The sequence below is a fragment of the Ambystoma mexicanum genome, chromosome 7p, assembly GCF_040938575.1.
Source record: "Ambystoma mexicanum isolate Mex_15411 chromosome 7p, UKY_AmexF1_1, whole genome shotgun sequence".
Classification (NCBI taxonomy): Eukaryota; Metazoa; Chordata; class Amphibia; order Caudata; family Ambystomatidae; genus Ambystoma; species Ambystoma mexicanum.
This window is the reverse complement of record NC_090939.1, coordinates 964,065,275-964,078,281: the sequence shown is the minus strand read 5'-3', so window position 1 is coordinate 964,078,281 and position 13,007 is coordinate 964,065,275. Positions and strand designations below refer to the sequence as shown.

Below are 13,007 nucleotides of genomic sequence, written 5' to 3'. Positions count from 1 at the left end.
AGCAGAGTCGCCACTGGAACGAAAGAACCAACGAGTAACTGGAAGAAGAAGACCCCTACCACGACTGAACTGCCAGGTGAAGCCCTGATGCAGGTCCGAATCTCCAAATCCGACACAGGAAGATACTCCAGGAAACTTCTTCCCTTGAGCTGGTGGGACCAACCAGTTCGCCCAAACTGCAAGCCAGGACCCCTCCTCTGGTCGAATTTGCTGTACAGAGCTACAGTGGGCCAGATAGCCAGGAAGGTGGGACCCTGCTTGGGTTTTAAGGAGCGCACCTTTTATTCGTCAATTGGATCTGCTGCTGGTTTCTTCCCTGGGTGGCGCACGACCCTCCAGTCTTCCTACTTCGTGTCAGTCCGACAGTCGCTTCAGTAAACGTGAGCCTGCAGGAATCACCAGGAATGTCCGCCTCAGCTACAGCTCCCTCTCCGTTTTAAGGTACTGTGCAAATCCGGTTGTGCGTTTTGCCTAGCCGCAGAGAAAGTGTTTGAAATCTTTCTCCAATCCAAGGGCTTGTCCTTCTCGTCTCTTTGAACTAACTTTTCTACCAACCAACCTCGTCCAGATGCTGTGCCACGAACTTTACTGCAAACTACATTGAACCTATTATCTTGAGCAAAACACTTTTGAACCACTGACTTTGGCCCTAAGCCTTTTCTATCTGATTTTAACCTTGTAGTCTCTCTTGTTCAGTTGCCCCGCTTACTTACCTGTTGGTTTTTCCTAATTTCTAATAACTTTGTCTTTCCCTCCCTTTTAAATTGCTGGAATGCCATTTTGTTCCCACTTCAGTTTGTGAGCTTAACTTGTCTGGAATTTAAGGGAAGTGGTGTGGTGCATTTTTGATTGTGATTTTTAACTTGCTTATAATAGTGAAATGTTTACAACTGTTGAGTAAATAAATATATATTCTTTAAATCAGAAACCTTGAGTCAGTGTTTGCCTGAACCATAGTAATTGCTGTCCTTTGTGTAACCACTTGTACTGCTCACTTCCTCTTGAGATAAGTCTGGCTGCTCCGCTACTGCTACCACTATAACTGTGTAGTACAGGCTTGTACCAAAGGTGAAATTATATTGTCACTTGTAGTCTTAATTGTGTGTAGTGTTCCCAAAGGGTACTGCATATGATTATGCCTAACACTAAGCTAGTTCCCACTTGTGGGAGCCTGTGCTCTGCCTCCTCAGAGCGTCCACAGATGTAATCTCCTCTCTCGCTAAGTGAACTGCCGATAGGGAGATTCCTTCTTGAAGTGCCCAGAACCATAGCTGGATTGCCTCTCTACACAGTGGCAGTGATCCTACACCACCTCTCTTGTTGAGGTAGTATATGACCACTGTGTTGTCCGTCATTATCAGGACATTATTTCCCCTTACAGAGGGCAGGAAGACCTTCAGCGCTTTTCTGATTGCCCACAGCTCGAAAAGGTTGATGTGTAGTTTGGACTCTGATGGAGACCACGACCGCTAACCTTCAGATCTGGAGCTCCCCACCCAGTGAGTGAGGCATCCTTAACTACGATTTTGGCTGTCAAAACGGTTCTCCCTTCAGAATGGTGCCATTTGCAGCCCACCATAGGAGATTCTGTGCGATCCTGCTCGGAACCTGAATTAGATCTGACATCTTACCTGAGAACTGAGACCTCTGGGACCTGAGGGGCCACTGGAGGGATCTCCTCCTTAGATAAACCAGTGGTACCAGAAAAAATGCAGCATCCAATGAGACTGAGCAACCTTAGGAAATCGAAGGCCAGAATTTGCTGGGCATACTGGAATTTGGTGAACATCTGCCGAATGTGTTGAGCCCTCACCTCGGGTGGCGAGGCTGTTCTAGCGGAAGCTGTTAGGCAGAAACCTGTGCAGTTCTCTTAGGGACCACTGCAAAAGATTTAGGACTACAGGTGGTTGGCAGTAAACTCAATTGGTAGCAGTCTGTACCACCCAGATTTACCTGGTAGCTGTGGCTGAGCAGTCAGACTTATCTCAAGATGAGTTAGGCAGTATATAGAGTATACACAATAGGTACAGAGATATAGTAGCACAAGCAAACACTGACCAGAGCTTTGGTGTAAAAGTATATAATTATTTATTTAAAGACACACTTGTAAATTACACTAGCACACAAAGAAGTAAGTAATTTCATCACACAGTCACCATTATATATATATACACAACCCTCATTACTTATTAGACAAGTCTTAATGAGAAACACCACTTATTTTCAGACAGAGGTGAGCGCTTAACATAAGATGGCACTCTAATAAGTTATAGAAAAAGGGAGGGAAAAGGCAAAGTTATGAAAGCACACACATTTTAATACTTTTCAAAGAACCACAGTGAGGCAGGTTAGGCAAAGTCTACTGGAGAGCAAGGAAGTTCAAATGCCAGGCCCACTCTTAGAGAGAGCAAGTGAAATGTGTCCAGGATCACACAGTGTGGTTACGCCCAAAGAGTCTTTGTAGATAGTTCATAAAAGATTGAGATCAAGTCAGGAAAAGTTAGTTAACAGGCCCCAGGCTAACCCAGGTTAGAAAGTCGAGGATTTACTGTCACCCCGAACGATCTGTCGCAAGGGAAGCCAGGAGGGACACAGTACCTGAAAATGGAAAGAACGCTCCAGCGGGGGCAGTTGTTCCTGGCAGCGGGTGCAAGTCGGTGTTTCGTCCAGAGGAAGAGGAGGTCTCGATGTGGAGGAAAGCTGAAGGTCGTTGCAATGCCAGGGAAGAAACCAGCCGTGGAGTTTCCCGGTTACAAGGTACTACCCTTTTCTTCGCGGTAGTGGTAAAACGTGGTATTCCGGTTGCCGGGGTGCTTGGCACGGACAAGGTGGCCACGAGATGGTCCAGGAAGGCGAAAAGACAGGCAAACTGGTTATCCCCACCAGTCAAAGGAAGAAGACTCTCCGGGCTGGAGATCTCCTCTGTCGTCGGGAAAAGTGGTGAGACGGTTCAGCAGGGCTCCACCGGTGGTGTTGTCGTTGCAGGTCGGCTCGGCTTCTCCCTCCTCGGATTCTTTAAGTCCTGTGGCGACTTCTGAAGTTCCAGTCCCCAAAGCCCCTATTCATTCAGCCTAGCTGTCACTCAAACATGCTAAGTGGTGAGCCGGAAGGCTCACCACTTGGGCCAATCACACAAGAGTGCGACTTGTGTTGCTGAGGCAACTCAGTCCAGGGTGCCTAAACCCCCTCCCACACCCCCTGTGGTACCCAGACAGAGTGGCACCACTTTTTGAGGCTTCTGTGGAGAAGCCTGCCAAAAAGTGGAACAAAGGGCTCCACTTGGGTTGGAGTCACAGAAGCGAACACAAACGCCATTTTGGAACCAAGTTTCGGCAAAAAATACCAACCAGTGAATTTATATTAATTTAATAAACCGGCGGTATGTTCGAGGCTATTTTAAAAAGTGGTAGCCTCGAACAATGGGAAAATCCCATAGGAATATATTTGCGGTCGAATATAAAAAGTAGTATCCACTGCCACCAGCCAAAACTCGGTCGGGGGGGACTGGACAGTGCCCCCTCGAACAACAGACCCCGGGGCAATCGAATTGCCCCAACCAGTACGTCCACAATATGATGGTTTGTACTGGTTCTGTTAGTAATTTGGGACTAGTAAAGCCAATGGTGACTTTACATGCCCTGGGAGACAGTAATCAGTCCCAGGGTATGGAGTCTATGTTTGGGGGTTGCTACGACACCCCTGGGTTACGGCAGGGAGGGTGCTGTGTAACCCACATACCAAAAACACATGAAGCCCTATGGGGTAAAGGACCCCATAGCCCATAAAACACATACAAAGTCAAAGGAACACCTCAAATCATGTCTAAGAGTTGGAGGAAAAGAGTCTCACTCTTAGCAGGAGAATAAAATAAACCCCAAAAATCCAGCAAAGCTGCTGGGGGACTCGCTAGGTTTGGGCAATTAGCCTTTACAGAGAATTCTCCCTAACAGAAGCATCCAGGACAGCTCCGATGAATTGGAGCTTCTGGGAAGGTATCATACAGGACTTATTGAAATTGAGCGAAAGCCCAATCTGTGGAGAGAGTAGTAGGTGATGCTAGAATGTTCCAGGCCCTGTTCGGGAGAACAGGCTCTGATCAGCCAAACGTCCGGAGATGAATCCCTCCCCTCCTGAGACTCGCAGTGACCACTGCCACCAACTTGGCGAAAACTCTCTGGCAGAGGTCAGCCCGAACGGCAGAACTCAAAACTAATAATGAGAACCACCAATGGCGAACTTCAGGTACTTCCTGTGCTTGTGATGAATAGGCACATGAAAGTAAGCATCCTGAAGGTCCAATGATACCATCCAATCCTGGAGCTGGAGGGACCTGAAGGTTCTGAGAAAGGGTAACCATTTTGAACTTGTCCTTCCTGAGGAACTTGTTCAAGTATCTCAAGTCCAAAATGGGTCTCAATCCTCCATCCTTTTTGGGGATGAAAAAGTAAGGGGAGTACCACTGCCTGTTCCTCTCCATCACAGGTACTGGTTTTATAGCACCTTTCTCTAGCAGACTGGAAATCTCACACAAGAGGAAAGGATTGGAGTTTTGCTGGAGTGGCTCACTGGTGGATGATCCAGAGGCGGCCTTAAAAAGGGGAGGCAGTAACCCTGGCCCACTGTTTGCAAGGCCCAAGCGTCGGAAGTATTGCCCTGCCATTCTTACAGATGCTGACTGAGCCTGCCTCCCACTGCCTTCCTGCCTCCCATCGCAGGCTAAAACGTGCATGCTCTCGAGCCCAGGTGAAAAGTCGTCAACCCCCCATCCCTGAGAGCCTTCGACCCCTCAAGTCGAGGAGCTGCCCCTTCCTCAGCCCTCGAAGACTCTGTGTCGTGGGTGGAGCCCGGCAACGTCTGTTTTGTTGGCGCTGAAGAAATCAAAACCTTCAATGCCCTCAAAGGAAATCGAGAAAACATTCAAACCTTTACCTAAAAAGGACTTCTCCTCTGTTTTTGATGAAGCTGAACCCTCAGACCAGGATACTCCACCCTTTGGCCTGGAATATGGAACATCTATTGTTCCTGAGGCACTAGTGTCTGAGGAGTCAATGATGCAAAAAGTGTATGAGTGCAAGTGGCCTGGACATTTCCCCTGAAATTGAATTAGTTAATTCTGACCTGTCTGAGCAGGGTAAAGCGTCCTACATACAACTGTTGAGTAGAGTACCTGAATATCTAGGTTGGGGGAAGACCAGCTGCAGCCTATGAACAAGATGACTTGAGAGACATTCTTGATAAAGGTCTGGAAAAAAGACCCTGTTTTATCATTCCATAAGGCACTGCAAAAAAGAGTAATGGCTAACTGGGACTCCCCAGACGCAAGCCCTGCCGTGTCAGTAAGACTAACACAAAAATAGAAGCCTTCAAGCATTGATCCTGATTACCTTTCAAGGCACCCATCCCGGAAAGTCTTGTGGTGCACTTCAAGACAGGCGGCTTACCCTACCATCCCTCCAGATAGGGACGACAAGTGTTTTGACTCACTAGCTAAAAAATAATTTTTCAGCCAGTAGTACGGCGTTAAAGTCCACTTGCGCTCTGGCCAAATGTATTCACACCTTATGGGACTGTTTTGCAATGTTAATGTTAAAGGATATTTGAACCGCGCACTATTACTACCACAGAAGTGGTCCCCTGGCGCTCTTGCCAACTGAGCATATTCCTGAAGGAGAGCTAAGGGAAGGCTTTATGAATATTTTGAAAGACGGAAAGGACATAATATTTGAATCCCTCCAGTCAGGGTTGGACTCTGCCGATAGTGTTAGCACAGTCATGGCAGCGAGCAGTGTAATGCACAGGTTTGCATGGTTGAGAACGTTTGGCTTTGCATCAGATGTGCAGTCCAAGCTACTTAACATGCCCTTTGATGGCACGCAATTTTTTGGCACCAAGGTAGATGAAAGCCTTTGAAATGACAGTCCCAAATGACAGACCTTAAAAGCAGCGGCCAAGTCACTGACTGTCTCAGCCCACTACACAGGCTTCGAGGGGTAGGTCCTTTCACTACTATTCCTCATTTGGAAGAGCGAGAGGACAGGCCAGTCAAAGAGGCCAAAGAAAATATCATTGTGGTGGACACAGAAGAGGTGCTAAATCCGCCCAAGCAACGGCTACTTTAACCTCAGCCACTGCTTGAGCTGCCTCAAAACCTCCCGGAGGCCTTTTTTGTGCAGTAGAAGGCGCTGTGCGTCATCTACTTGATGTCCCTCGAAGGCCTCTGTCACCTCTCAAGGTTGATATCAAGAATGCGAGAGATTTGCCCGCGGCTGAAAGTACTGCAGGCAAATCGTTCGCATGAGAAAGGTGCGAACTACCAAAAGTTTGCACCTTTCTCATGCGAACACACATACATTCTCACACACACAAACACAACACACCCATAAACCCCCCCCACCCACACGCTCAGCACACCCCCACCCACACCCCCAACATAAACAAACTCCACTTACCTTCCTCTTCACGTTGGGTCCTGCAGCGCCAGTTCCCTTTCACTTCCGTGATCGGGGACTGGCACTGCAGGGTCCTTTTCTTTTCTTTATTTTTTGTAAGCCCCTGCTCACTATACCATAAAGTATAGTGAGCGCGGCGAGGCAAGGAACACCCCCGCAGCCCCTGTTTTTTTTTTCAGTGCTACCACCAAAAGTTCAAACTTTTGGTGTTCGAACCTTTGGTGGTAGCAATTTTAGAATTTTTGGTTCTTGCAAACCTTTGGATGCAGGAAAATCATCCTAAACCGATATCAACAGTATATAGAGCATGCACTGCTTCAGTTCTGTTTTTTCGCTAAAGCTTAGCTTTGGATACAGTGCAGTTTATTTCTATTGAAACTACGATTGCTCGAAAATGTCTACCCCGAAGACTAGGTTAAAAAAAATGCATCGACTGACTGTGGGTTGAAAAGGCCAATTACCGATGTTCACTGCATTTGTTTGTGCTGCCTAGGCACCGACCAGAAGACGGCTCACTGTAGATCCTGACAATCCATGACGGGAAAGGCACTCGAAGAACGAAAGGGGAAGCTCTTTGCAGGTAGGTCCCCCTCAGGAATCCCCTTCCACAAAGCCTTTGAAAAGATGATCTTTGGACAAATTGAGGGGTACGTCGGTGCCCAGAAAGTTTTCCAAGAAACATTCCTGTTCTCGAAGTGGTACTCGACAATCCTCTTCATCATCAAGAAAGGGATCTAAGAAACTGCATCATAGGTCTCCGTCTTCATCCTCCACCTCCTCTCCTGAACGCAGGGTAGCCTGCCCAGGTAAGTAGATGTAGTCCTAGAGGAGAAAGAGATGGCTAGCATTGTGCATAAGTATGTACTTGACATTTGAAGCCGGGTACAGAAAGAAGGAACTACGACTGGAGCCTTCCCAAACTCACACACCCCACCTCTGGGGAAGGACTGGCTCTGATGAATGCCCTGGCAGGCCTCCCTCCCCAGGTTGATATTGGCTCCATCCCCACTTGAATGGGTCAGATGTCTGACCCGGTCACACAAATTACTTGTAAATAGTGTTATACCTGATGTATCCTCTATTGTGCTTCCACCTGACATGGTTGGAGAAAATACAGGAACCCTGTATGTGAGGAATTGAATGGACAGGTATGATTGTGTCGTTGAGCTTCAAACAGCACAAGCATGCACAACTGTTTCAAGTTTAGAAAAGTGAGGCTTAAAACTGGTTAGACAAAACAATTACAGAGCAAGAGTTACACAGAGACTCTTACCTCAAGTGCATAACACGCAGGTTTGTCTCGTCCTAGTTTGTAGGCCACTGTTGTGAGAAGGCCATGCTCAGACAAAATAGACTGCAATATATACACAAAAAATAAGATTAAAGAAGATTGGTGATTTTAGCAAGGAACAGACAAATATGGGAAAATGTAATAAGCCCGAAAATATCAAACATTTGCTGTGACTGGATTCAGAGATAACTTTTAAACACTAAGGACCTGATCACAAGTTGGGCGGTAGCCCTCAAATGCGGTGGTAACAGTGTTATCGCCGCATTTACTGCTCCGCCCAATCTCGAGTCTGGCGTGTTTACTCCAGCTCACAGCTGGGGGTAAACACGCCGGAAAATGCCAATTTTCAGTGCAAATTACCGCCAGCAATATTACTGCGCATTAATTACCCCAAAGATTCCCCATTGGGTCCAATGGGGAATGGGGAGTGACGGTTAGCGCCCAACCCACCGGACGGGTGGACGCTAATGTAAATAAAGATGGGCGGTAACCCAGCCAGGATAACGCCCAACTCATGACGAGGCCCTAAGAAATAATGTCAGCCTTTAAAAGAGGCTAATTTCATATCAGATCCAATACCCAAAGTCATTCACCAGTATCTGATGATGCTGGCTGAGAAATGAAAATGCTTTTCACAGTCTACAAATAATATCCTTTTCAGAAGTATATACTTTTAACCACAGCATGGTCAACATTGCAGTTTGATGCCCCAACAATTTGTTATACAGTACAAGTCTGAAGAATAAGCACAATTATGCTGAAACATCAGACTAAAAATCTAAACATTTTACTCAATACATTTAAAACATTAATTGGAAAAGACACACATGAATTGGGGAGACGCAACAAAGGAGGTAAACAAATCTTCAATGAATGTGGTGTAAGGGTAGTTTCAGTGGGGGAGAGGGGAACACAAATGGAGGGACCGAGCACTGGGGAAAAACAGCAATAGTAGGAGCCAAGGAGCACTGGGGGCACAAGGGAGCATAGATGGATGCCAAGTATCAATGTGGGTGTATGGCCAAGGGAATAAAGCGTGAGGCTGGGCTCAAACCTAAAACCGTCATCGCACGTAATTGCGCGATGACATCATCAAAAAACGACGCTATTTCAATCGGCCATCTTGTTTGGAAAAAAACATGAGATTGTGTCGGTAGGAATCAGCCACAGATGCCCCCTCACGGAGACTGGTACTTTGCCACAAGTAAATTGTTTTCTTAGAATTCAGCTCTTCTTATTTAGAAGCTGACTGATTAACTACAATCATTACTCTTAATCTTACAGTTTCGAAAATGAGATACAAGTTGGTTTACTAACCAGGACTGTGAGAGTGTAAAGGTTCCCCTGATTACTCCATTTTACTAGTGGACAAACTCTAATTTAAATGGTAAGGCACCACTTATTTTCACCTAACATCTAGGATCTATATTTTTAAAACTTAGGTAATTTATTATAAATACCCTAGGCATTCATTTGAAGTGGATTTTCAAGATATTTCAATATTGAGATGTCCTGTGATACCAGATTTCCAGGCAACTACCGCCATTACCTGTCTTAACTCACCAGTAACACATTTAGGTAGGATTATTATCCTTGTGTTTTCTATAACCACGGATGCTCTAATCAATATATATAGTTTGAAATTGAGAGAATTCATATTACCATTATAGGTACAGAGTTTACTGGAATAACTACCTGGAAGACTGTCAAAATCATCTAGACAATATACAGCCACTTTCTAGCATCTAAAGGAGCAGTGGCCTACTTAGGTAAGAATAAAAACACAGATTTACCTCAGTAAATAGGATATTCTGAATAGGATTTACTCATTAAGAGCTATCCTTACACATATACATTCATGAAAGGGAAATATGACAACAAAGTAAATCATTCAGGTCAATAAAAACAACTCCCATCAATCAGATGAGGTTTATAACCACAAAGTGTTGAATTGGGAAATGTGCTTTAGTATAGAAGAGTAACAGAAATTATCGGGACATACAATACTGTTATCCTGTTGAGATGGTTTATCTTTGATCTTTTAAGTAGAATCATGATCTAACTAAATGCAGTTGAAGAAATATACATAATGAGGATACGGTCAAAGTAAAAAAATGAATTAAGTTACAATGTAGTCATGCTAATTACATTATATGTAATGGTATGTTTTGAAATTTCTTTTTAGATATTAATTAAATGTATAACCTGCCCCTCAAGGAGAGAACATTCTCGAAACGATTTGGGCCTCATGAACATTAAATTATATCTTTAATTTACAATGAATAGTAGTGATTCTGATTAATTATTGGAAATATTGAAAAAAAGTGTTTGAAGTTTTGAAATATATGTTTATATATTTGCTATATAACAAATTTCACAAATTGTGTAAAAGGTCAATAAGATATATGCCAGAATGTTTTTTGCTCATTTATTGAGCTAATGAAAGTGTGCAGGGGACAGGAGTTCCTCTATTAGGAACTTATTCTGTGTTCATATATTTCACAACCCATATGCCAGGGTTGATTGTTATCTCCCACGCACCTTAAATACATGTAATGCATATTTGCCATAAATAACCCTATATTATCATTTGTAAACATCGCTACTAAAGACAGGAGTTCATAGTGAGTATAATTGTTGGTCTCACCCGCTGTCCCCGGAATCTCTCTCCCAGGTGGCCAGGGCACAGCCATCGCCTTAGAATCGAGACCCTATGGGTGGACCAGTGCGGGAGGATCACTTGGTTGAGGGGTGTTTGGGGAATGGGACACCTGATGGCGAGACGCGATATCCCCTCTTCTGTACCACCTTTACCCCATCCTACCCTTTAGGATATTTAGGAACTATACCCCCCCGCCTTCCCTACACAAAAACTTTAACACGGACAGCCAGCTCTAGGAGAAAAGAGACTCTCACCCGATCATTGTACCCAACATGTCCCACTACCATGGTCAGGCAATTAATGGTAACCACTCACACCTGACTTCCATTAAGCTTCCCCACAAGGATAAAAGGCAGAGTACGAGAGCACACTGTGAGTGAGGCAAAGCACACAAAGGAATAGTGTTTTCGAGACAGCAGCTGAATTAGGGGAGAAAGACAGCAAACCAAGAATGGTGCACGAGGAGGGATATACCCTTGACCTTTCTGGCAGAAAACCGTTACTTTCCAAAGTTCTTCAGATTAAAAGGCATAAGACCAATAAACAAGACATAAGAATCCTGCATTGTGTGTCGGAGATACCCGATCCCTTTGTCAGGCTCACCCCCTCTCCAGTGTTACTCCGGGGAGCGAGCTCTGAGTCAAGATGTGGAGAATGTAGCCGACAAATACTTCCCACTGTTGTAACCCTGTGCTGTTAAGGCAACAACAGACAGAGGGGTCAAACAGTCAGAAGGCAGGACACATACACCCACGACACACCTGTTTGGGGAAAAGTAACAATAATTAGTTCACTCTTCCTCGGTAAGCCAACCCCTAGGACCCACGAATAACTAACCCACCTCTTGAAAGAGGAAGTCTCGACCCCTGAAGGAAGACTGGATAGCGTGGGTGAGAGGACTAGTGCCACAATATGGTTCAGCATAGAAAGGACAACCCTGAAACAACAAGAACCCCCACTATGAGTGCAGATTATAACAAGTGATACAAGAGTGATTCAGAAATGGCAGTTCTCTTACCCTTGAAGGAGCAGTGGAGGAAGGTCTAGGAAGTCCAGGATATCCACAGCCTATCCCGAAGGCACTAGGATGCCTCAAAATGTCCAAAGTCCAAACACAGCAATTCCCTATTCCCGATGGCACGCAGACATTTACAGCACTGTGTAGTGTCTCTAGTCCAAGTGCTGTTGTGATAGAGTTCTCTGTGAGGCTGTAAATGGGTTGAGGTGCAAAGCTGTGCAGCAAGTTGAAGTCCTCCGAGCTGAGAAGGAGGCGTAGAGCAATGAACGAAGCCGGTGAAGTCCATGGAACAGATTGGGGTTCCGTTAGCCGAGCGGGCGGCGCGGTACATAGGGGCAAAGCAGGCAAAGTCAGTGACACAAGCAAAAGGTCCTGGCAACAGAGCGGGTGGCTTGTTACAAGGGGTAAGAAAAGCTAAATCCGGGATACAGAAATGCCGAGATCAAGGAACCAAGGAATCAAGGAAAGCAAGGCATGAAGGAAAAAGGACGCAATACAACTTCAATCAGAAGCGCTGAGCTAGGGTAGAGGCGGTGCTTTTTAACTTAGAATCACGTGACTGTGCGTCACGTGAGCAGAGAGTTGGTTTACCTCTGCTGTCTTGACAACAAACCCGAAACGATGCATAGTGTCTCCAGGGCAGCCGCTAGCGTGTCATGAAGGGCATATATGTGGAAAGGCGCCCCCTGTCTGGCAGCTCCTTGAATCCGGGAACTAATTGTTGGTTTATTCCGGTATGACAACCTATTAGACACAGAGTGCTTGGCATGCCTCCTATTATTGACAGTTTCCTCCCCCAAAGGAGCACTCATCCCACGGGAGGCAAGGAAACGAGAAAGCAGACGAGGAGCATGAATATGAGACTCTGGTTGCCAATTCTGGTCTTCAGGGCCATAACCCTTCCAATCCACCAAGAAATACCAAACACCCTGACGGACCCTGGAATCAAGAATGGCCCGCACCTCGTATTCCTCCGAACCCAGGACAGGAGGCGAGGGCGAAGGAGTGGTGATGCAAGTCCCCGGAACAAAAGGCTTCAAGAGCAAAACATGAAAGACAGGGTGAACCCAAGGCAATGCCAGTTTCACAACCAGCGGGTTGATAACCTCCTTAATTTTGTAGGGACATAAATAACGAGGCAGCAGAGCCCTACGGCCTGGTATTTGGAGGTTCTTGGCTGACAACCATACCCGTTTGGTAGTCTTGCACCGGCAGGTGATGACGGTCAGCGAAGGCCTTGGCTCTGTCCTGAGCCTTGTGCAATCGATGCTCGACGTTCCTATGGACGTCCGCGAGCTCCCTGACACAATCAACAGCGGCAGGGTTTTGTTGAGGAAACGTGGGATCTAAGGGCATGGCTCGAGGGTGCAGGATGTAAAGGGCAAAGAAAGGAGAAGATCCAGTGGAAGTGTGCGTTGAGTTGTTATATGCAAACTCTGCTGCAACCAGCACTGACAACCACATCTCCTGGTGTTGTAGGATGAGGCAGCGCAGGTATTGTTCCAGGGTGGCGTTGAGTCGCTTTGTCTGCCCATTGGTTTGTGGGTGATAAGCACTGTAACAGCGTTCCTCAATCCCAAAAGAGGC

At 45.9% G+C, this 13,007-nt stretch overlaps 1 protein-coding gene across 5 annotated transcripts in view; it reads right to left on the bottom strand.

The window, feature by feature from the left end:
- GK (glycerol kinase) overlaps positions 1–13,007 on the bottom strand; it is a 2,191,429-nt gene that overhangs the window by 1,010,707 nt on the left and 1,167,715 nt on the right. For all 5 annotated transcript variants that reach the window (XM_069637310.1, XM_069637305.1, XM_069637306.1 and 2 more), the window contains one exon: positions 7,723–7,803. In XM_069637310.1, coding sequence (XP_069493411.1) covers positions 7,723–7,803 — 81 coding nt within the window. The remainder of the gene's footprint in view (positions 1–7,722; positions 7,804–13,007) is intronic.